Source organism: Stylophora pistillata, chromosome 5 (genome assembly GCF_964205215.1).
Source record: "Stylophora pistillata chromosome 5, jaStyPist1.2, whole genome shotgun sequence".
NCBI lineage: Eukaryota > Metazoa > Cnidaria > Anthozoa > Scleractinia > Pocilloporidae > Stylophora > Stylophora pistillata.
This window is the reverse complement of record NC_142523.1, coordinates 18,017,915-18,041,166: the sequence shown is the minus strand read 5'-3', so window position 1 is coordinate 18,041,166 and position 23,252 is coordinate 18,017,915. Positions and strand designations below refer to the sequence as shown.

At 39.4% G+C, this 23,252-nt stretch overlaps 1 protein-coding gene and 1 long non-coding RNA gene across 2 annotated transcripts; both read left to right on the top strand.

Annotated features, from left to right (window-relative positions):
- The first annotated feature begins 1,266 nt into the window (after positions 1–1,266).
- On the top strand, positions 1,267–3,554 carry LOC148730627 (uncharacterized). Its single transcript, XR_016000917.1, has 3 exons — positions 1,267–1,540; positions 2,705–2,758; positions 3,118–3,554. It is a non-coding gene; the product is annotated as an uncharacterized LOC148730627 (long non-coding RNA).
- An 11,311-nt stretch (positions 3,555–14,865) lies between these two features.
- LOC111331039 (uncharacterized) lies at positions 14,866–16,079 on the top strand. Its single transcript, XM_022936061.2, has 2 exons — positions 14,866–15,157; positions 15,262–16,079. Exons 1-2 carry the CDS (start codon positions 14,970–14,972, stop codon positions 15,590–15,592), a joined length of 519 nt encoding a protein of 172 aa, XP_022791796.1. The 5' UTR covers positions 14,866–14,969; the 3' UTR covers positions 15,593–16,079.
- The last annotated feature ends 7,173 nt before the right edge of the window (positions 16,080–23,252 follow it).

The following is a 23,252-nucleotide window of genomic DNA, read 5'->3' as shown; positions in this document are numbered from 1 at the left end:
AATTCGTTTAGAAATGAGAATAGGATTCATTCCGAAAGAATCAACAGCTTGGGATAGCATTGAGGTTTAATGGTGTTGTATATGCGAATAATTTTTGAAAGACGTGGACTCCAATTAATCATGCGCATTAGTACTTTAAAAGAGAGAATATTTCCTCACAAAAAATAAAGTAATATTCGAAGTTAGAAAAGATCAGGGCTGTGATTAGGGAGAACGTCTCTAGCATCCTCTCCTTCGCTGATTGTTTATCGAGTACATGAACCGTTTTCAATCCGAACCGGAATTAACTGCGCTGGATTAGATCTGGATTAGATTAGATCAAATGGTTTTATAATATGAAGTTAACATATTTAACATAACATTTCGGACGCGTTAAAAAAACTGATGTAATGTATTATCTAAGTTATAGACCAAAGTGTTTAAAGTCAGTGTATGAAAAAAACATAAGCTACCATCTTAACCGACAAGAAAACACATTCTTTTAATAACCCTCGATCGATCAGAACAACGCAGGAACCTTTTAGAGTAAAGTTTGGCCGACAGATCGGTTCCCTTTTCGTGCCATCTCAAATTTACCGACCGTGTAACTACAATAAAGGGGTCCTCGGAAATTAAGATCTCATATTTGTGGTCGGTCTCTTTGAGCAACGGGCGCAATATTTCTTGTTTGGACACTTGAAAAATGGCCTGTAAATTCGTTATCCTTTCTGATTAAAACGAGTTTAGCACTTTCATATCTGTATATCCATCGAGCATGTCTGTCAATACTTTGGAGTTCTTACAGGACTAAGCCATACTCAAACAAATCATAGATTTTATGTACTCCTATAGGTGGTTAGATTTACTTTTTAACGAGAAATCTAAATTAAAAATTAGAGTGACGTAATGAAAAGCTATTGAAAGTTCAAACATAATATCTCATTAAGGTAAGGATGGGAGTTTTCAGGTGCTCAGAATAAGACATCAAAATCATCTCGTCTTTTGTAAGTCTAACAAATTTTACCATGCCAACATTTTCATATCTTGTTGAAATAATAGGTTCCATTTTATATTTGTCACCGATGTATATCGTCCTATCACATTTGAGTTTCTCGTTTTGTTCCAATGGTGTACGGCTGCTTGGTTTTTCATTCTTGATTAAAAGTGCGAGTTGTTGATCGAATAACCACTTTTTATTATTTCTTAAAATAAACATCCTAACAAACTCCTCGCACACGTGTCTTTTTTATGCCGCCAAGATAATTTAAAATCACATGTTAGTGGGGTCGTTATTTAAACCAGATCAAAGTACATGCGTTTGACATTACCTCTGAGAACCCTTTCTTATCTGCTCTGTTAACACGACCCTAAAATTCCTCACAAGCTCTGCCTGACTGAGAACTTAAAAATTCAGGAAATGCATCACAAAATAGGTATTATTCTCTCGGTATTAGTGTTGGTTAACCTTGTATCAGTTGGTTTTGTGGAAGCTACTCCTGGCAAAGGTTGTCGACCGGGTTTAATGATGTGTAACCGTCGGAACGGGAAAAGGGAAATAAAGGTAAGTCACAATCTTTGCAAATACATGTAGAAATTGAAACTTCTCTTGAAGTGCTACACTATGGCTGCTACACGATGCTGTGATGCCGTTGTAAATGACTTAAGAGACATTTTACAAAAAGCTGATAAGGAGTAGCATTGATTTCTCTTTCACGAGCTAAAATTCTAATGCCATATCGGAAAAGATGACAATTGATCACAAAAAGTTTATCCAAACACATGGCACGTACATGTAAATCCCAGGAATGTCCTTACATGACAGATCAAGCTTAGTTTCATGACGAAATGTTTCGATTCCTCTGAAAAAAAGGTTTTCCTTATGATTTCAAGTTTGTCGTGATGAATCTATTCATAACCTACAGGAGCAATAGAAGGGGCAATGAAGCAGAGGTCCCATTCAATAATGTTTGGATATTTAGCGCTTTGGTGACCCGGTGTCGTGCTCGCTTGTAACTGAAGACCTACCGCTGATCGCTTTCACCTCACCAAGCGGCATGTTTAATTGCCTAGATCACAAAACTTTATTCTAAGCAAGTTTGTCATCCAGAAAAGCTTGATCCAAAACTCAAGCAGAATCAGTTCTATATCGCTCTTAACTCATGTTATTTGGTAACATTATGCAAGATTACAAGCTTCATTATCATTATTATTTTAGCTGATATAAATATTACTGTTACCTTTCCTACTTTTCAAAAACCTTTGAATCAAAACCATATCAAACACTATCTAGACAGAAAGATAAAGTCACAGCCTAACTAGCGCTAACTAGTCAATCATCACTGAAAAAGACAGACATGTTTTGAAATAAATACAAGGCGCGTTTTCATTTTCGATTGTTTGACAATCTTAGAAATAGTATCTCTAAAGTAAGCTTAATAAACTCCTCTGAGATCCCTGTAATGTATTTTGTAATTTCTCATTCCTCTCTTATGTTTTGTTTTGTATTGTTACTTAGTGTTACTTGGGAGAACGGGTATGATGAGAATAATTAAGTAGAACTACCTATAACGGCGGAAAAGTGGTTCATGTTCCTCTTTAGCTTTGAGCTTCACATGAATAGTCATAGTGTGGCCAGAGTCAATGAATTGCCGCTTTTCCGAGGCTTCACTGGATTAAGCCTACTTTTAATTTTAGATATACTGACAGTATATCATGCTCATTTCAGTTTGGCGCTCAGTTGACTCAGCGACGTTTCGAGGATAACGATGAAACATTTAAGGTGGGTGTATGGAGACGTATAACTAAAGCATTTAGTGCACATCTTTTGACGCACCACTTGATTTTGGGTACATTTTTTAGCTTACCACAGAGCAATTTCAATCATCAGAGTAAGGATCTCACCCGTATATAATAGATACCCTGAGATCAAAATGTACTAAAATACCGCAAAATGAAAACACAAGGAAGATTTCCTATTGTTGTGAAAAAAAACCCAAAAACACGAATCCTTCAAGGGACCAGATCATGAACATTAAAATACAGCTGCAATGCAGTGATGCTTAATGCTTGTATTATCAGTTGACTCCAAGATTTATTCATTACAAACCAGGTTTATGTTTTCTTTTCTTTATGTCTTAGACAATCGATGACGAAATTCAAGAGTTTCAAGATCATAAGTACCTACATGGCCCGAAGAATGAACAGAGGAAGCCTACGCAAAGAATGGACTACTTTCTTTGACTCCTCGCTTTAGAGAGAAAGTTTTTTCATCCAAAAACTAAGTTAAAACCTATGCAACTTTACAAGATTACAAAAATTTAAAAAATCCCTATTAAACTTTAAGATTGAAAAGATTAACATTCCATTTGCGGTCTTCCAACTGAAAAAGCGTTACAGGGTAATAAAGATATCCTATTATCGTTGTAGCATGGTGGCATATTCTACGAGCCTGGATAACCGCCTGCACGCTCACTTGACAACGAAAGGGCCTGAATGGGCCAAAATCTGTTGGTAACGGTGAATGTAATCTTTACCTGATATTTTATTTTATATTAGTTTAAAGTTTGCTCATCTTACTCCCCTTCGTGGTCCTCCGTTAAACGTCGCGCAAACGGTTGCGTTGCTGAGAAGACCACTTTTACAACCGGAATATATTAACTAACCTGTGCAGGCACGATCAAATAACGCTTTCCCCGCTACCACACTTTTATGTCATCTAAAGTAAACATTCTTCGTTCATAACCATATATTAGCGATCCTCAGGTTGAGAAATTTTACTTTTTGCACATAACTGAGCTCTTTTTCCCAAAGAGAATGATACACACCGACAGAAACAGCTGATCGTTTAGTGTTATCCTTTAGATAAGAGTACGCCTGGAGAGATGTTTTGTCTAACTATAACCATAACCGAAAAGTACCACGAGGGCACTGATAATTTTTTTTCCCTAATAATTGCGAAACCCCATATTTAATGAGATTTTCTCTTATTATGCTATCAGGGAGCCCTGAAGTAGGAAGAGAGTAGGAAGAAAGACAATGAAATCGGATTCAATAGTTCTAACACTAAAGCTGGGCACTTCCTGAGGGAAAGACGCCGGGATATTCCAAAATCACATAGTGAGATCGGAAATCATGATCGGAGCCGCAAATAAAATAATTAGATGACAAGAGTAAAACGTTTTCAGTTTCTTCCGATTCCTCTCACAGAGCCACCAATGGCGATCCATTTAAAACTACAGTATTGGTGTTGTAAGCAGAAGCGAATAGTTAACTATTGAAAACGCGACACTTGAGGGTCTTGATGGGGTAGCGATGTAGAAACGGTCCCTACACCAGTGAATCCCAGAGGTCAATGAATGGTCAGCACTGCCGGTTTTCAAACTGTCAGCAAGTCAAGGCCATGTCAAGTCTCTGGAGGACAAAATAATAACAGAACCTTTCAGATTACATTGAGGAGTAAGACAAGAACTTCTGACCATCTTCGTTTTCAAATGCTACTGAGACCAAATTTATGATTTGACAGATTTGTTTGTTTTTTTTTTACTTGTGTTCCTCGATTCAACGTCCGCCATTACTTTGACTACGAAATGGCCGCGCGTAAGTCTGAGACGTCCTATTATCCCGAAAATTTTCGCGAAATCTTAAAACCAGGTGTTCGTAGTCAAGAAGTGGGCAGAGATTGCCGTACTTGAGAAGATTTTGGAGAGTTCATCGTTTTACGGCAGGAAATGCCACCCTATAGTTGTGTTGCGCAGGATTGAACAATTCAGTATTCTTTAATCCGAATGCTGAAATATCGCTGTACAGGCCAGACGAAACGGTTACGAAAGCTGATGGATAGCATTCGTACGCCCACATCGTGCAAACTCCATCCGAAGAGTCTCTTTTATATATCACCTTGTGCGCATGTGTACGTAACAGGTAAGACGCTTCAAGTTATTTCGAAGCTCTTCAATCTTGACTAGCTTTTGAGACTCAAAATTGCTGAATCTTACCAAAATAGTAAAAGAAACCGTCCATTCATTGAAACTGGAAAATAACAAATTAAAAGATAAGATTCAAGAAATTTTTGCTGAGCTACGCGAACTACGAGACGAAGTTTAAGCTGAAAGGAATGGCGGCCATGCCAGTTCTTCTGAAGGTACCGATGAGGGAAATACTACAACAACTCTGAACAGCATTCAAGAAGATTTTAAGAAATATGTCAACGACAGGATGTCTCTCATTGAAAAATCGTTAGATCACTTATCATCTCAAGTGGACAAAATATCATCTTCATTGGATCAAGCATTGGAATATTCGTATTCATACAGCATTAAGCTTGTGGGGGTTCCTGAAGTTAAACAACGACAAAGCGCCGACGAAACGTTACAACTTTGCATTAGAATCTTCAACATAATTGGAGCCGAAATTTATCCCTATGACCTTATGACCTTGACGTTGTCCATCGAGTGCCATCACGTAACACGTCTGATGGTCGGCCGAAACCAATTGTTTGTAAATTTACTCGGCGCATCGCCCGTGAAACTTAAACTAAACTTAGTTGGAGATAAGATAAACTTATCTCCAGCTATCTAGACAAAATTATCGCTCCCATCGTCAAAACTTTACCATCATATATGAAAGACAGCCAAAACGCTCTTCAAATTTTTCGAGACTTTAATTTCCTCGGCCAAAACAAACTTCTTTTCACCATGGATATTATGTCTCTTTACACTGTCATTCCTAATGGCGAAGGCCTTCTGGCCCTTAAACATTTTTTGATCAACATACTGTTAAGGAACCTAAATCTGAAACACTACTACGCTTAGCCGAACTAGAGCTCACACTCAATTGTTTTTCATTCGGAAACAACTTCTTCAAACAAACCAATGGTGTAGCCATGGGCACCAAATTGGGACCTAGCTATGCCAATCTTTTTGTAGGTTTTGTTGAACATCAGTTTTTTAACCAATACAACGACTCCAAACCTGAACTCTACGGTCTCTACATCGACGACTGTATCGGCGCTACCTCCTCTCCAGGGAGGAGCTCTCTCAATTCATAACCGCAGTCAATTCTTTTCACCCAGCTCTGAAATATACCTGGGAAATTTCTGACAATTCTTTATCCTTTTTAGACATTAAATTTTCAATTGAAGGCAACGGTTTATGCACTAGTGTGTATTACAAACCTACAGACTCGCATAATTACTTGTTATATTCGTCTTCGCATCCATCTCATGTTAAGAAGTCCATTCCTTTTTCTCAGTTTCTAAGACTTCGTCGTTTATGTAGTGATGACTCTGATTTCCACCACAAATCAGAGTGAATGTGCCAGTTTTTCGATAAACGTGGTTACTCTCTTTCTGTCGTTCAAGCGGGTTACCACCGCGCCCAACTTATTGATCGACATTCAGCACTACAAACATCGCATAAGGAAGATTCCGACCGCATTCCATTCACTCTCACGTTTCACCCTCACAACCACTCCTCACTCAACCACTCCATCATTCTTAAAAACTTTAAATTACTTCAAAACGATCCAGAGACAAGCACTATCTTTGCGCAGCCTCCGCTCATTTCATTCAAACGCGACAAAAACATAGGCAAATTTTTGGTCAGAGGTTCTTTTCAGACTAATGACCAGACACTTCTAAATTCGCTCGTGCACGATACAAAACGTGTCCTTTCATTCACAACACGGATAAAATATCGGGACCTAAACGCTCCACTAAGATTACCGATCACTTCACGGGCACCTCCGCCAATGCATATTGTATATTGCATATCTTGCACTTATTGCAAAAAGATATACATCGGCGAAACAGGCAGAAGACTAGGTGACCGATTCCGAGAACACCTTCGAGACGTGGAAAGGAATGACAAGGACACATCGAAACCAGTCTCTAGACATTTTAATTTACCTAATCATTGTAAGTAACATATGGCAATCTGCGGTCTTTCCTTACACTTAGGTAGCACGGAAAGCCGTAAACCTCTTGAACAAAAGCTCACCTTTCAAACCGGCAGTCTAAATCCCATAGGGATCAACGAACGCTTTTCATTCCATTAATTTATTCTTGTTTTTCTCGTTGCTATGTGCCCACCAATAACGTAGCTCCATTTTCTGCCTTTAAAAGCACAAACAACCCACAATTCCTCTATTCGCTCCGACGAAGGGCTAACGCTCGAAACGTCAGCTTTTGTAATCGTTACGGTGGCCAATTTACCATTTCAACTTTGTTGATATATCCAAATTATTTTTTAAAAGAAAAATGGTTCTTAAGTGAGTATACCGCCTTTGTTGTCAAACTATGAGTGTCAAAGGAAGTGCAGCCTGTCAAATGTTTCCCTTTATCACTTTTTTGTGTTGTTCGTCTTTTCCGGTTTTACTATTTTCGCCGTTTTCGTCACTCGGAAAGAGGTATCAAATCACTGAGGTTAGAAGTCACGTTCGTTAAGATGTCTAATATCCTGCTCTCATTCTTGTTTTATTGACGGATTTGAAAACAAAGATGGACAGGATCCAACTTCTGTCATGAAGCTAACAAATCCAGATTTTACTAGCTATCTTAGAAGTCTACACTTTGTTGGCCACATCATCATTCCCGAGACTGACCGTTTCACAGAGCACAACCCCACAAGCATCACTACTGGTTCCTACGGAAGCCTGTTATTTCTCTCACTTAACACAGTCACTGGTTTATCGAGTCTTTTTATGGCACAACTTCATAACGCCGTTCAAAAATTTGTAAAGCTTAAAGAAGATTTTCTCGCCAAAGAAGTCCACCACGTCAATGACATTGTATTCATGGTTGGGAAAGGAGGCCCCATTATTTTTTATGAGCTAGAACAGGGGGCTGTGCGTGTTAACTTAGGAAAACTGCGTTCACGAGAAGATGTAGTTCAGAAAGCCATTGAGCTTGGACTATCTGCTAATGAAACCGTGGCAATATTAAAGAAACTAATCGCCACGCAAGTTAAGAAGATCGAGGCAGAATACCAAGAGAGAGGGCTTTCTCCTATTGCTATCAACTTCTGGAATACCTCCGGCGAGATATCTCAGTTTGAGGCACTACACGTCGTAGATCTCTATATGATCCACGCAGCATGTAAAAGCAAGCATTATTTCTTCCGGTCCAGACTACTGTTCCTTGGCTCCCTCCATTGCGGTTTACAAAGACGGTTTGGTCTATTCAGATCCGCAATCGCATCGCATCCTGCACTGGATCAGAAATGAGGAGAGAGTGAAGGTGTTTGCAGGTACCGTTGCAGAGAGCACCAGAGATGGCTTGACTTCGCATGCTGAATTCTACCAACCTGCTGACTTTATGTCGAATTTTACCATGTCTGTATATATGTGATGCCCGAACCAACTGTATGAAGGTATTCACCACTCTGCATGAAACCGCTGCATTTCTAGATGCAGTCGGAAAGATATACAAGGCTTTCTCCGTCCACGAGAAGCATGCAAAGTACGAGTTTTGCAAGCTACAAGATGCCGTTACAGTGCTTCAAGAAACATTGCAATATCTTCGCCGAAACGAGGCCTTGATTCGCGGCGAAATCCAAAGCTTGCCAAGGTCCCTTTAATGGACCACAGGGAAATGTGACCGAGAAGACAGTAGAGTCTGTTTCATTGTTGCAGTCTGGCCTTGAGAGACTTTATGACCTGTTAGCGCCAATGGGACCAACCTCCTGAACCAACCTCCTTGGACCAACCTCCTTGGACCAACCTCCTTGGACCAACCTCCTTGAACCGACCTCCTTGAACCGACCTCCTTGAACCGACCTCCTTGAACAGACCTCCTTGAACCGACCTCCTTGAACCGACCTCCTTGAACCGACCTCCTTGAACCGACCTCCTTGAACCGACCTCCTTGAACCGACCTCCTTGAACCAACCTCCTTGGACCAACCTCCTGAACTGCATGACATCAGATGTAGAGAACTGTCACTTTGTGGTCCATCAGAAATCACCTTTATGTACTGCCCTTGAATATGCCAGGAATTTCGAAAACGCTGTCAAGGAAAGTGTAAAGAAGACAACAAACTGGACGGCATTTTATTATACCAACCCAAAGTCGTGGTATCCCGTTCCAGACCGTGCAGCGGCACTCATTGAAATTTCATGAGCACCACAACTTCCACCTGGGGTAGTAAGTGCCCAAGACGCCCAGCTTATGAGGGAATAGGCACATACCTTTGGGGCTGCAGTTCGTTCAAGAACCGTCCGACAAGAAACGACCATGGCTAGGGCTGGAACGCTCCCCGATTTCTTGTACGAGAAAGACATTGTGCCAGGGGAAAGCGTTGACCTAACAGGAGATGTCGGCCTTCCTAACGAATATGATACAAGTGGCAGTGCGGAAGAAGAAGAAACAACTTCAACTTCATCTATTGAAGAGACAAACTATCAGAAACACTTGAATTTCTATTTGGGGGGAGGGGGGAGGAATTAAATGAGAATCTACTTGCCTCAGTTTGCCATCCTCACTGAGCAGCCTATTTCAATTTGAAAATGATGATCACAATCATAAAGATAATGATAACAATAACAAATCATTATTATTATCATTTATATTACTATTATGATTATTTCAATGTTTATCTACGAACAAAGTGGTGTTATTGTTAGTCTAGCTGAATGAGTATCCAAGTAACTGAAACTGAGACAAAATAATCTCAAGAAAAGACAGGAAAACCCCAAAAACTGTTCAGGACTGCAATTCTTGAGTTGGCTTATTGTGAAAGGTTTTGGGACTTCATTAAGCTAGTGCTGTCTGTAGTGGGCCCTGTGTCAAAGAGAGAAGAGTAGCAGATGATCTAACAATAATAACAATTAGGACAATGATAGCATTGATTGACCAAAGTGCCTATGACTAATAACAGATGATACGTGACAAACAGCACAAGCAACACACTTTTCAAAACAAAAAGAGCAAGCTAAAACTACCATCAGATAAAAATAACTGTCCATAAAAGACTGACAGCATAGAGCTGAAAAAAATTAGAGACTGGTTCTGCCATCAGATAACAACAGTCCATAGCCTGACTACCCAAGAGAAACAGAACAGATTGATGGTTCTGCCATCAGATAACAACAGCCCATAATGGACTGACTACCCAAGAGGAACAGATCCACCTGTTAGTTCTGCCATCAGATAACAACAGTCCATGGACTAACTACTCAAGAGAAACAGAACTAGGCAGGTGGTTTTGAATCAGAAAACAACTACTTAAGACAAGCCCTCTGTACAATGTGTCTTAGAAAATCTTCTGCATTCTAACTCTTCTATTGAGGAGAAAAACTATCAGAAACAGTTGAATTTCTACTTGGGGAGAGGGAGGGTAAATAAATGAAAATCTACTTGCCACAGCATGCCATCCTCATTGAGCAGCCTATTTCATTTTGAAAATGATTCAATCACAATCATACAGATAATGATAACAATAACAAAATCATTAATAATAATGATAATTATAATAATCATAACAATAACTACAATGACAAAGTCCGTGTTAGTCTGGCCTCTACCTTGCAGAAAATACAGCCCACTAACTGACGCTGAATTCTTTATAGGAATTGTATTGCAATGGCTCTTATCGACACCGCGGAAATACGTTTTTTAAGGCCCGATACAGTATTTTATTGGTCAGCGGACACCTCAACGAAACCATAAAATGCCGTTAACTTTTACAATGTTTTCGCCGTGAGTTTAATCGACAGCGTAAAAAGGCAAAACTTAGAAAGAATACTGTAAACGTAGCTTTGAAACTCCGTTCACCTTTTGGATAGTTCTCAAGCTCAATTATATATTTTGCCAAAGCCGAACTGAAGTTGCACACGATATGAAATTGTTGGTTTTTCGCTGGCGGCTCCGTGGCAACTAAGTTTTGTTTATAGAAGAGCATAAGCACGAAGGCTAAATATGAAACGGTTTTCGAATGGCTGAGGACGTTGCACCATCAGGTTTGTAAAGCAGTGGCTTGAACCGTATAAATCAGCATGTCAACGGCATTCCGGTCAGATTTGCCGAGAAGACAAACATGCCCGTGTTGCACGGACACCCTATCCCCAGTCGTTATTGTGTGTATCATAATAATAATAATAATAATAATAAAATCTTTATTACCGTGTCAATGTATTTAGCTCATAGAGCTAATTGGGGACACCTACTTTTACTAAATTAATAAAAAAAAAAAAAAAAAAAAAAAACAACTATGTACAGTATCATAATAAGTAACAATACAGTCGATAAACTATGCATTAAAATTTTAAAATATTTAGAAATATCAACAGTGTTCAAAAAAAAAAAAAAAAAATCACGTGCTGCAAAGATTGCAGCAATTGCCACTGTCTTCCACTAGGCTGACCAGGTCAACTCTACGGATTCTAGTTTTAAAGATACTAAGGCTTGGTAGTTCACGCATACCTTTTTCTAATTTGGACCAAATATATGGTCCTTGATACCTTAGTGTGTGTTTACCATAGCGTATAGTGTTAAATCGTGGTATTTCAAAGTCACTATTCCTAAGGTTATAACGAGTACCCTTTCGAGTAAATATCTCAGATATGTAGCTGGGTACTAGATCGTTCTTTACTTTATACATTAGTGTTGCTATGTCCTGTAAGCGTCTATTATGAAGCGTAGGTAACTTAGCACGCTTAAGAAGTTCCTCATATGTCTCTGTTGTTGTTTTGAAGACCGCACGCAGGGCTCGCTCTTGGATGCGTTCGATTTTGCGCCCATCTGAAGATTTACAAAAGTTCCAGACTAAATGACAGTATGTTAAATGTGGCATTATAGCTGTTTTATACAGTATGAGCTTAGCTTGGCATGGTATTAGGTTACGCAAGCGCATGAGGACTCCTACTTTCTGGCTGGCTTTAGTGCATATTTCGCTAATGTGTTGTGTAAAGTTAAGGTTCTTGTCTATATTTACTCCTAATAGCTTGATTTCTTCAGTTTTCCTGATCACGTCATTGGCGATGGTGAGAACGCTGCCCTTCTTATCTGCATCTATGTTTCTTGGGTTAATCGTAAGAGACTGAAACTTATCTGGATTTGCCAAGAGGAAGTTGTCCCTATACCATAACAGTGCTTGTTGACCCTGAGTCACTAGAGTAGATTCGACTTCTTCATAGGTTTTTCCTGTCACATATAATTGGTGGTCATCAGCATAGAGCGTAAGGTTTGAGTCAGGGATGTGAAATGCCATATCATTTTGGAACATGTTCCAGAGGAGAGGGCCAAATGACGATCCCTGAGGACAACCACGTTCCATAATTCTCCATTCACTCGTGTGGCCATTTATTTTTACTCTGTTTAGCCTGCTATCAAAAAATGATCTAATCAGTTCAAGTGAACTGCTATTAAAACCGTAGGCATCCAGCTTTTTTAGAGTGAGTGAATAGCTTAACGAGTCAAATGCTTTACTCATGTCAGCAGATAATATTGTTACCAGCTCTTTTCTGTCCACTGCAGACCTCCAGTCTTCAGTCAACATCAGTCATCATCATAGTTGCCCAAAAACCTATGACTGTAACATGTATAGGACTGATGCCCCCAAAAATTGGCTCAACTAGAGGAAGACTAAACCGAGGTATGTTTAAGTACAAAATGTCCATTGTAATGGTAATAAATTAAGTTTTCACTTTCCACCTTAGTTTGTATTTTTTTTTTCTAAGCTGTAATTTTTTTTCTGAGCGATAATTTTACTTTCCCAGCAAGTATTTGTTTCCCGTCACAATTATGAATAATTTGTAGTATGTCTTTTTTTTATGCTGCTCTTCCCTCACTAATCATTTTATTTCTTTCTTTTTGCTTTTTCTTTTCTTTCTTTACTAACTTACTGCCATCTGCAACGTAAAATGTAGTAAGCTAACAGAATACTTCTGGTTTATATAGCTCCCTGATTCACAAAGTAACATTACCATCTTGGTACTACTAGAAAACAAATTTTAAAAAAAACAAACGTTTAAAAAACAAATGTACTGTAAGGTAAAATAATTATAATAATATAATTTAATTGATTTATGTGAATAAAGCACTGTATTGTCTTTCCTTATATTGCAACAGCCTTGAATAAATCAACTATCTTCTAAACTTGATTTTTTATATTCAGAAGCTGCCTGAATTATAAACAAAGAACTTATGTTGGGTGTTTATGGAGGTGGAAAGAACATAATGATTATGATGATTAATCTTCCAAATTAGAAATGTCAGAGGGAAGTTATCAGAAGTATTTCTGAAGTCAAATTTGTTTGTTAAAAATGTTCAGGAGAAAATTGATTAGGTTAAGTCAGTTGTCAGTTCCCAGTTAACTAACACTAAGTCATGAGGAGTAACCAAAAGCTTGTAATTAGCCTGTGTACTGCAGTGCCCATCCAGTCAAATAAAAATCAGGGATGGGATATTCCCAAACGTAAACAATGATAGCACCATACAAATGTCCTTTTCCCAACTTATTACTGGGGAGGGGAGCACTGGTCTGGCTGCACTAGTTGTAGTCAATAAGAAATTCTTAACTAATTTTGGCAATATACATATATTTTGCCACCTTGAAAGAAAATGGCTACAAGTCAAATAGGAATGTCTCATAACAATGTTCTGTCGGGATATGATGTAATATTACTGATGGGGATCATAATTATCCTTACAGTGGCAGAGCATGTGATGTGTATGTAAAGCAAAGCAAAGCTAATCTTAAAAAGAATGAATGGAAGAAGAGTAGTTGATTATTTGCATAAATTAATGCAATGCACATGCAAGACAGTGGATTATACTTCAGGTAAACATACATGTGCCTGTAAAAGTTTCAAATGACTGAGTTATAAAAATATAATAATAATGATAATAATAATAACAATAAAAAAGTGGCTTTCATTGAAAATGCTTTCGTGTAACACAATTAGAGCTGTTTGGGAAATTAAAGTAGCTATTGTTACAACAGAATAACGCTTGTTTAGTGATGTTTACAAAGGAAGTGGAAATCGAAGAAATTGTGAATTGTTTGCTGCGCTAAGGCTCGACAAAGATTATTATATAGGCGATTGATTGAGGGCGCTGAAAATATACAATATTTGAGACCGTCCAACATGATCGGTTCATTTATAATTTATCTTGAATTAAGCCTTTATTGACAGCAGTTGATAGTAGATCTCTATTACATGTCTTTAGCACGTTTGGTTGTGCCTATTCACGAGATAACTTGTTGATAAAACTGCAAGTATATGAAATGAACAAATGTTTTCATATTTTGATTACGGACACCCGTTCTTAAAGGCACAGAAAACCAGAAGGGTGGAATGGCGAAAAATCAGTCTATAAAGGTAAAATTCTCATCCAAGCGAATAATTACCAAAATGGAAGGGCACCGTACGTCGGCGCAAAGTGAGTGTATGAATATTTTCACAACACAATAATTACCTGTATCGCTTCATGCTAATAACACTTAAAAATCCCACCAGTCTTCAGACTCGCTGGAAAATTATCTTACAGAACTAATCTCCTGCTTTGTCTGGATAACTATCGCTGTTTTTGACAATTCTGAAGGCGAGGGCGACTGAAGAGCCAAGATCGTGCTTCGTAACTGGACGGCCAGCCCAAGTCAGCAAACAGCACACAACTCCAAACAAAATGACTCCCCTATACCGCTATTTGTTAAGACGTGGTTTTAGAATTAAAAAAACATTCAAAGGATCAAATATAACAAACAAGGAGAAGTATCATGCATATTTTCCAACTTAAAACCACGCGAAAGGTCGATATCTTCATCGAACTCAGTCTACAAACATATGGAAGCGCCTGGCAGCGTAAAGTTGATGACCACTGACCAGTTACTGTGACGTCACGAAAACGTATTTCCGCGGTGTCGCTCTTATCGAAGTTGTGTACGCCACCCAAACGATCCAGCGGTATTTCTGTGAGCAGACATCAAAGCGAGGCTATTGGGTCAACATTGATCAGACTTGGTTGCGATTGTATGAGAAAGTGATAAAAAAGCTATGCTCTCTGCCAAAAGTCTTCCAGAAGCAGCCTTCTTTTCCGCTGAGGAGAAAGTTCAGTTACTTAGTGGTAGTTTCCCACGGAATCTTACCAAAGAAAGACTAAAAGAGTGGTTGTCATTCCGAAAAGGGACGGCGAAAGATGGTAGCGCGCGGTCCGAAGCTACGAAGGCTGAGTTATCTCAAAGGTATTTATAAGATTGCATTAGTTTTTGTCACTTATAATTATTGCCATTGCTTAGAGGGAATTTCGAAGCATGAGTTTTATATCGACTTGTTTTACTTGTCGCAGGGTCATCAGTTATATCAAAAATAGTTGGGAGAATAATTTTACGGAGAAGTGGCAACACTTGGCAGCAAGTAAACCAGAGGACCAAACGGCGACCGTCAATTGTGATTTCCCTGAGTCTGCACAGTGGGTTTCACTGGTTGACGCGAAGGACGATGTCACTTCATTTAATATTCAAAATATCGTGTCTTACTTTATTGAGAGAAAAGCTAAAGACAATGACTCTAAAAAAGATTACAAGAATGTCAGCAGCAAAGCTTTCGGTTTGTTTCGACATGGTCACATCCAAAAACTGGAAATCGCTCGGGACGACGATGAGAACGTACTTATTTGATGTGACTGCTTACCTGAAATGAACAAAAAACTTGAAGTATAACGTGAAGCTCTCAATGTGTAATAATTGTGGACATGAAGGTAACAACACATTTGCCAGCTGTGCTTGCCCAGCTGGCAAAGGTCCACGTGGTTCTTGTAAACATATAGGAGCTCTTTGTTATGCACTTGAAGAATTTGTGAGACTTGAGTGCACACGGGAATTTGAAACGTGTACCTCAAGACTGCAGAGTCGGAATCAGCCGAGAAAGAGGAAGCTTGACTCTCAGTCAGTTTATGAAATTGATTTCTCAAAAAAGATTTATAGAAGAGAAGAAAGAATCAATGTCAAACCTTTGAATGATCCAAGACGTCCATCTGAAAGGAACAATGATTCGAAAAAAGTCAACAGAGAACTGCTTGATAAAATCAAAATAGTAAAACCAAATTGTGGTTTCTTTTGTCTACTATCAGGTGAGAAACGTGACCAAAATAAAAATGAAATTATCTCTCCGATTAAAGAGCACCCTGTCTCACTCACAGAGATTTTTGACCGGCAAAAAGAATTAAGAGAAATCTCACGGTTACTGATCAAGAGAGACAGAACATTGCACTTGCCACAAAAGCTCAAAGTAACTGTCCGGCATAGTTTGAACACAGACGTGTTCGTATTACAGCGTCTCAGAGCAAGCGAGCATTATTAAAGCGTTCTACTAGCCCAACAAAAGCAATGAAGGAAATTTTACACTATAACGGTCAGTACCAAAGCAATAAAATGAAACAGGAACTGAAAGATGAAAAGAAGATCATATGGCAATATGAAAACAAACTAGATTGCAAAGTCAGTGAAACAGGTTTTGTTATTTCAATGAATGAAATATATGAAGTTGTATCTCATTTATCACTTTCACGAGTTCATTACAAATCAGTTTAACGGCCTGCTCCCAGTTGGCTTTTTAGCTCAATTGGTAGAGCGCTGCACTAGTATCGCAGAGGTCAGTGGTTCGAATCCCGTACAGGCCTGATTTTTTTCAGGTCTGATTTTCGCTATCGCTTAAATAGCGCTATCTACTGCGAGGATCGTGCATCATACGTATCTAATACCGCAGTTCAAAATATATGAACTTCATATATTTCATTGTATCTCATTTATCACTTTCACGGGTTTATTACGAATCAACTTAACGGCCTGCTCCCAGTTGGCTTGTTAGCTCAATTGGTAGAGCGCTGCACTAGTATCGCAGAGGTCAGTGGTTCGAATCCCGTACAGGCCTGATTTTTTTCAGTTCTGATTTTCGCTATCGCTTAAATAGCGCTATCTACTGCGAGGATCGTGCATCATACGTATTGCGCTCCCTAGTTTTCCATGTCTCAAGTAAACATGACTTAGTCATCCTTTCACTCAAGTTGATGTTCCCAGTTTTCATCTCCAGTTTGAACTAAACCTTCACTTTCTAGATTATCAGTTTCTATACCATCTGAACCAGATTTCAAATCCGTGTGTTCCTGATGTTAATCGATTCGGAGACTGAATGCTGCTGCGATTTCTCTGTTTTTGTTTTCTTTGTGTTCAACGATGCTCGATCGGCGGGCTTTTTCCTCTTTGGTTTTTCGACAGTAAAAATAAACTTTGTCGGTATAGAATCTGGCTTTAAACGAATTCTTTGTCGTCCTAGTGGTTTTATGAAGCAACTGGCTTCAAAATGCTGACTACACACGTAAGAGGTTTTGTTTCCCGGAGTGTTCTCTCGACGCAGTTTCAGGAGCCATTGTGCCAGCAAATTCCTGTTTGACAGTGGGAGCAAATGCCATGATAAGTCTTTGCACTCCGCTTTGGAACTTCGATTTTGACACCCAAAAGCTATGCAATGCTTCACCATGGATAACAGCTCTCAAAAGTAGACAGAATATTATCTAAATGTCAAACTACCTCCTACATTCCCTCTCTATTTCCTTGTGCTTTACAGCGGGCTAGACCCGATAGCCTCGGTTTAGCCAAGGTACGAACATTGAGGTGGAAAAAAGGGGTCTGTAAAATTGACTCCATGCTGATTCGAGATGAGAGATCCGTGTTCGAAGCTTCTTCAGTTCCACTCCAAGGGAATCTACTCTAGCTGATCTTTCGGTAAGTTAGGAAGCGAGCTCATCGGAGTCGTGACTGAGTTTGGCACCAAAAGATAAATTTTTCGCGCCTTCGGGCTCAAAGTCTAGTGTGGCGGAGTTCACCAGATTTACGATAGTCATAAATCCGACAGATTTAATAAGTTCGTCGGGGATTGTTTTAGTACGAAGAAGATAGACCAGCTATTAGACCGAACGTGAACACAACGTGAACGAGGTCGGGAGTCCTGGCTAACCCCACTACTCCGAACAATGATTTGACCGGCTGAAGTTCCCGCGCCGCCACACTTTGGATTTCGCCGGGAAATATCTTAAGTACATCGCGTATGAAATATTTACGCAAAGTAACGTCACATACCTCTTTCAAAAGTAGATACCAATGCTGGCAAGGGTCAAGTGTGGCACTTGTAATCCTGCAAAGACTCTGCGTGGTTAAGTTAGCCGGTGGAAAGCCGCACGTCGAAAATCCGACTGCCTCTATGACTTCATTTCGAATGGTTTCGAAATCGAAAACATGATGCTTTTCGACATTTGGACATTAAAAATCTCGTCGAGGTTTAATATTATAATATTGGTAAGAATTTAACCAGGATACGAGGCCAAGTCGTGCGATCGCCACAGGTTTTGTACCAAAACAATAACATCGTGTACTACGATCGCAAAGCGTGGATACTGATCGATCCACCATGTGACGCAATACTGGAAATTCGATACGGTTGTTATTCAGCTCGTACGGCACATGAAAATTGCGATATCTTTTGTTACTGTTTTATGGTAAACCAAGCGAAAGAATCCTACCTAAATAATCGAAAGAGAGGCTTTTTCGAATACGGCGCCTCGCAGGTATTGCCTCTTCTGTGAAAAGGAAGGATCTTTGAAAGACTACGTGATTAGAAATGTCGTTATATGGAAACAGGCAGAAACAGAGAAAACGCAGTATTTTATGACCATTACGCGCACAGCAAGCTTCATTTCATTTCATGATTTTGATTTTCATTGCCAACAGATGACCCCGCGTTAACTCGCACGCAATCGCGTTTCTCTCGTGGATTCGTGGGCGCTAATCTGTGTAATTACATTGTTGTGTAATTAATGTGATGACATCCACCCAACACCTTCTTCCCCAAACCTCGGCATCAGTTTACGATGCCTGCTGAGAATTTTTTTCTCGAGCAAAGCTCGTCATGATTTATTTTTTTGGCTGGGCAAGGTTTGTATGGGATGTTATTGGTTTGCCTTAAAAGAGAGGAAAAGATGTCTTGTTTTGAAATAAAATGGACTTACCTTATTGCCTTGTTGTTTTCTTTGTTGATTCCTAGCGTCTCAGGCCATTTTCAAGCGTTTTCGGCGAGTCTTTCTTTTAGCAGTTGAACACCAACATAGCGCTAACTCGCTGAAAACGCTTGAAAATGGCCTGAGACGCTAAGAATCAGCAAAGAAAACAACAAGGTAATAAGGTAAGTCCATTTTATTTCAAAACAAGACATTTTTTTATCTCTTTTAAGGCAAACCGATAACATCCCATAGAAACCTCTATAAATATAAAGCGTTGCGCAACACGGTAAGAGTCACGTCCGCTTTTCTAGTAGTGAGCTTGGGCTGCCTATGTCTGCATCTGGTTTAATGTGAAAAAAAAACACTTCTTGCAAAAGGGGTGATCAGCAACAGTGATAGTGAAGCCTTAAAGTCTAAAGGTGTTGAAAAGTGTCAAAGGAGTCGAAAGGTGATTTCATTTTGTTATGAACCTACCCAAGATTGGAATGCTCTTAAGCTTCTCCCTAGCTGTTATATTACCGAGAAAGCAAAATGTTTTAAGTCGCCTGAAAGGCGAGGATAGCAAGGAATATCAACGATTGGAGCGGAGTTAGCCCAAGGTTCTGATCAGCGATCGTATTAGTCAAAGTAAAATGCACGTCTTTGACTTTAAAACCACACGTGATTCGAGTCGTTTATTGTGGTATGGAGAATTAGCAAGGTTTTGATCAGCGATCGTACTATTTAAAGTAAAGTGCGTGTCCATGTCTGAAAAGAGAATAGCTTCTTTTTCCATGAATAAACAGATGATGGCAAGCAAGGGAAAAGATTGGAGCGGAATTAACGGCAAGGTTGTCAAAAGAAAATTGAAAATACAATGTGTCTTCATAAGGAGAAGAGCAAAATATGCAACTTACAATTTTCGCATTTAAAAGGTGTCGACGAAACAATACGAACCTCAAGCAACAGACGTTTTCGTTGACGACGGCGACGTGACGACCGATACGAAACTGAGGATAGAACGGCTTCAGGCTGCAGTTGCGACTGGGAGTTGCCATCCTTAAGCAAAGTGCGTGACAAAAACGCGACGCCGCGCCGAACGAGCTTCGCAAATTTGATGGTAAATTTAAAATTCAGAATAGAGCTCACGATTTCTTGGCATTGTCCGGTCATGTCGAGCTTGAAGGAAGAGCAAGATTTACTTTTGGTTTCCTTTATTAAAAGAGTTACAAAGGCAAATGAATTTGATATTCTTTACGCCATCTATGCCAAAAAATCCACCATTTCCGTACGTCAACCACGACGAATTCTTGTTGGACAATCTCAGCGACGAAGAATACATAGCGGAATTTCGTGTCGAGAAGAGTGATTTGTCCACTTTGGCAGACGCCCCTGGCATTCCACCCGTTTTCCGTTGCTCGCAGAGGTCTGTGTTTGATGGAATGGAAAGCTTGTGTATGCTGCTTAGACGACTTGCGTATCCTTGTCGTTAGATACCAAGATGTGTGTTCAAATTTTGCGTTATTTCGGCTCCATGTCGGGCTACGTCTTGAATTTAAAGGGTTCACATAATAAGATTTATACGTATATGTGCACGATCCTTGATACATATGTTTCATATGTTTGTTGTTGTTTGATAATAAGATTTCTCTGACCAACATGACATCTTTTCGTTCTGTCCACGCCATCTATGAGTTAAACATAAACTATATTCGAAAAATAACCTGACGTATTCAAGCCTTATACTATTTAAGCTTTTCTGAGAATAGACACATCCTTTTTGAAATTATTATTGCGAAAAATTGAGTCGTCCTACCTTGGCATATCAAAGACAGAAATTGTCTTTAAAAATGTTATATGAGTAATGTATCCTCATTATTATTGCCACCTATTTTGATTCCAGTGTCGGAAAAATACATTTTGCGCAGAACGCAATCATCTCGTGATTACAAGAAGTGAGTATTTCTCTTCTTGTAAATATGGTGATTTGCACACTAAATAAAAAATTAATTTGAGTTGATCATGAAAAAAGCCTCTAAAGAGCCTCCAAGAGGAAGGAACTGCAAAAATGACCTAATGTTACCTCAAGCTATAACAATCTACCGGTTATACATTGAGAAAATCGGAAAAGATAATCTTGTGATGTGTGGCTCGAGCTCTCTAGGCAAGCATAACATTGGAGAAAATGTTTCCTCTCCTGACAGTTAAGAGCCCAGCCGAGCATTCACTTCTTCTCCAGCTTTAATTTACACCGCATGGACAGAGTTGGAAAGAGCGGAGGCGGCAGCATGGTATGGATCAGGCATTCTTTAGAACAAAAACGACGGATGGACTTGGAAAACGATAAACTAGGCCTCATGGCTTGAAGATTTTCCTTCTAAATCAAAGCGCTCTATCCTAACTGCTGGTGTCTATCGCCCTCCGTCTAATAACACGGAGCAAGACAAAATGCTGGGAAGTAATATTGAGAATGCCTATTTGCTCAACAAGGAGATCTTACTGGGAGATTTTAATGTGAATTTTTTATCCTCCACTGATTTAAAAAAACACCACCTTGGGATAATTGTACACTGCCTCAATCTGACCCAAGGTGTAAACAGCATCACAAGGCCATTGTCAAAGGCTTGCCTGGCTCATATTTGGTGCAGTCATCCTGAACACCTAAACAATATTAGCGTAATCCCTTCTCGGATGTCCGATCACCTTCCTATTGTTGTTACGAGGAAATATAATCGCACAAGATGTAACAATAGCAGGTTCAATACCGTAAGCTACAGGGACATCAAAAACCTAGACAAAGACGCGTTTTTCGAGTCCTTCAAAACGGCACCTTGGGATTGCGCTTTTCTTTTCACGACATGAATGACATTGTTGACGCTTGGTACAAGATTCTTAAAGCAGTAGTTAACGAACATCTCCCACTGAAACAAAAACCAGTAAAACGCAGAAATCAACCAAAGTGGTTCAATGTCAATATTTTGAATGAAATCAGAACAAGAGATCATTCACTAAAGAAAGAAAGAGTAATTTGGAAAGAGACTGGGACCTGCACAAACGAACCCTAAAAAGTGTCTCCAGTTTGATAAGGAGGACAAATCAGGCTTATTTTAAGAATAAAATCAGCAAAAACAAAAACTCCAGGAAGCTATGGAATCTCATAAAGAGTTTGTCACGTGACGATGATGAATCTCGATCTAGTATTGAAAAGTTGATCGATAGCGGCAATGTCATAACGGACAAAACTAGTATGGCTGAACTGTTAAATGCCTTCGTTATTGATTATCCAAAGAATTTGATTTCTACCAAAAACACACATGTGGGTCAGAGCCCAAGTGCCATTAATCAAATTGAATATGCATTTGCGATCCCGAGGATAACTATGAAACGAGTCTCTGAACTGCTTTTATCCATTCCAAGTCACAAGGCAACAGATGATGATGGCATCAGCGCCAAGATTTTAAAGATTGTTACTCCTGCCGTACCACCATCTCTGAATATAGTGTGACATCTATGTATATCAAATAAAATCTTTGCCTGGAAAGTAGCTAAAGTAACGCCTGTGTTCAGAACAAACAGATGCGGATCAGACTGTAACAACTACAGGCCAGCCTTGGTCCTGCCAGTCTTGTCTAAGCTACTTGAGAAAACACATTTGCTACTATCCGTGTGACTTCTTGACATCAAACGGTATATTGTACAAAGTCGTTCTCCACCGAGACAGCCTTCATACGACTGATTGACGAGCTTTTACTCCATCTGGACAAGGAAAATGTTACTGGCCTGGTGATGATTGACTACAAAAAAGCTTTCGATCTTATCGATCATGCACTTCTTTTACAGAAGCTCCGGGCTACTGGTATCGTGAATGATTAAGGTTCACTCTCTGAAATTTATCATAGCGATCGTACGTAATATGTAAACATCGGTGGGTGTCATTCAACTCTCAGAAACGCAAACCTTGGAGTGCCTCAAGGGAGTATCCTGGGACCAGTCTTGTTGCTTATATCTATCAACGATCTACCAAAGATACTGGAACGTTCAGCAGCAGGCAGATATGCGGATGATACTACTATCAGTGGTAATCTGCACCTGGAGCCTTAAATCAAGTTCTTCAAGCTGATGTTGGTAAAGTTGCAAAATGGACCACAGACAATAAAATTGTACATAGCGAGTCCAAAACTATGTTATTAGCTGCCAAACGTTTACATAAGAAGATGAGCGGCACCTCACTCACTGTCCATGTCAACTCAGTCGAGGTCGAGTAAGTCCAGTCTCATAAACTGCGTAATTATTGATACTGAGCTTAA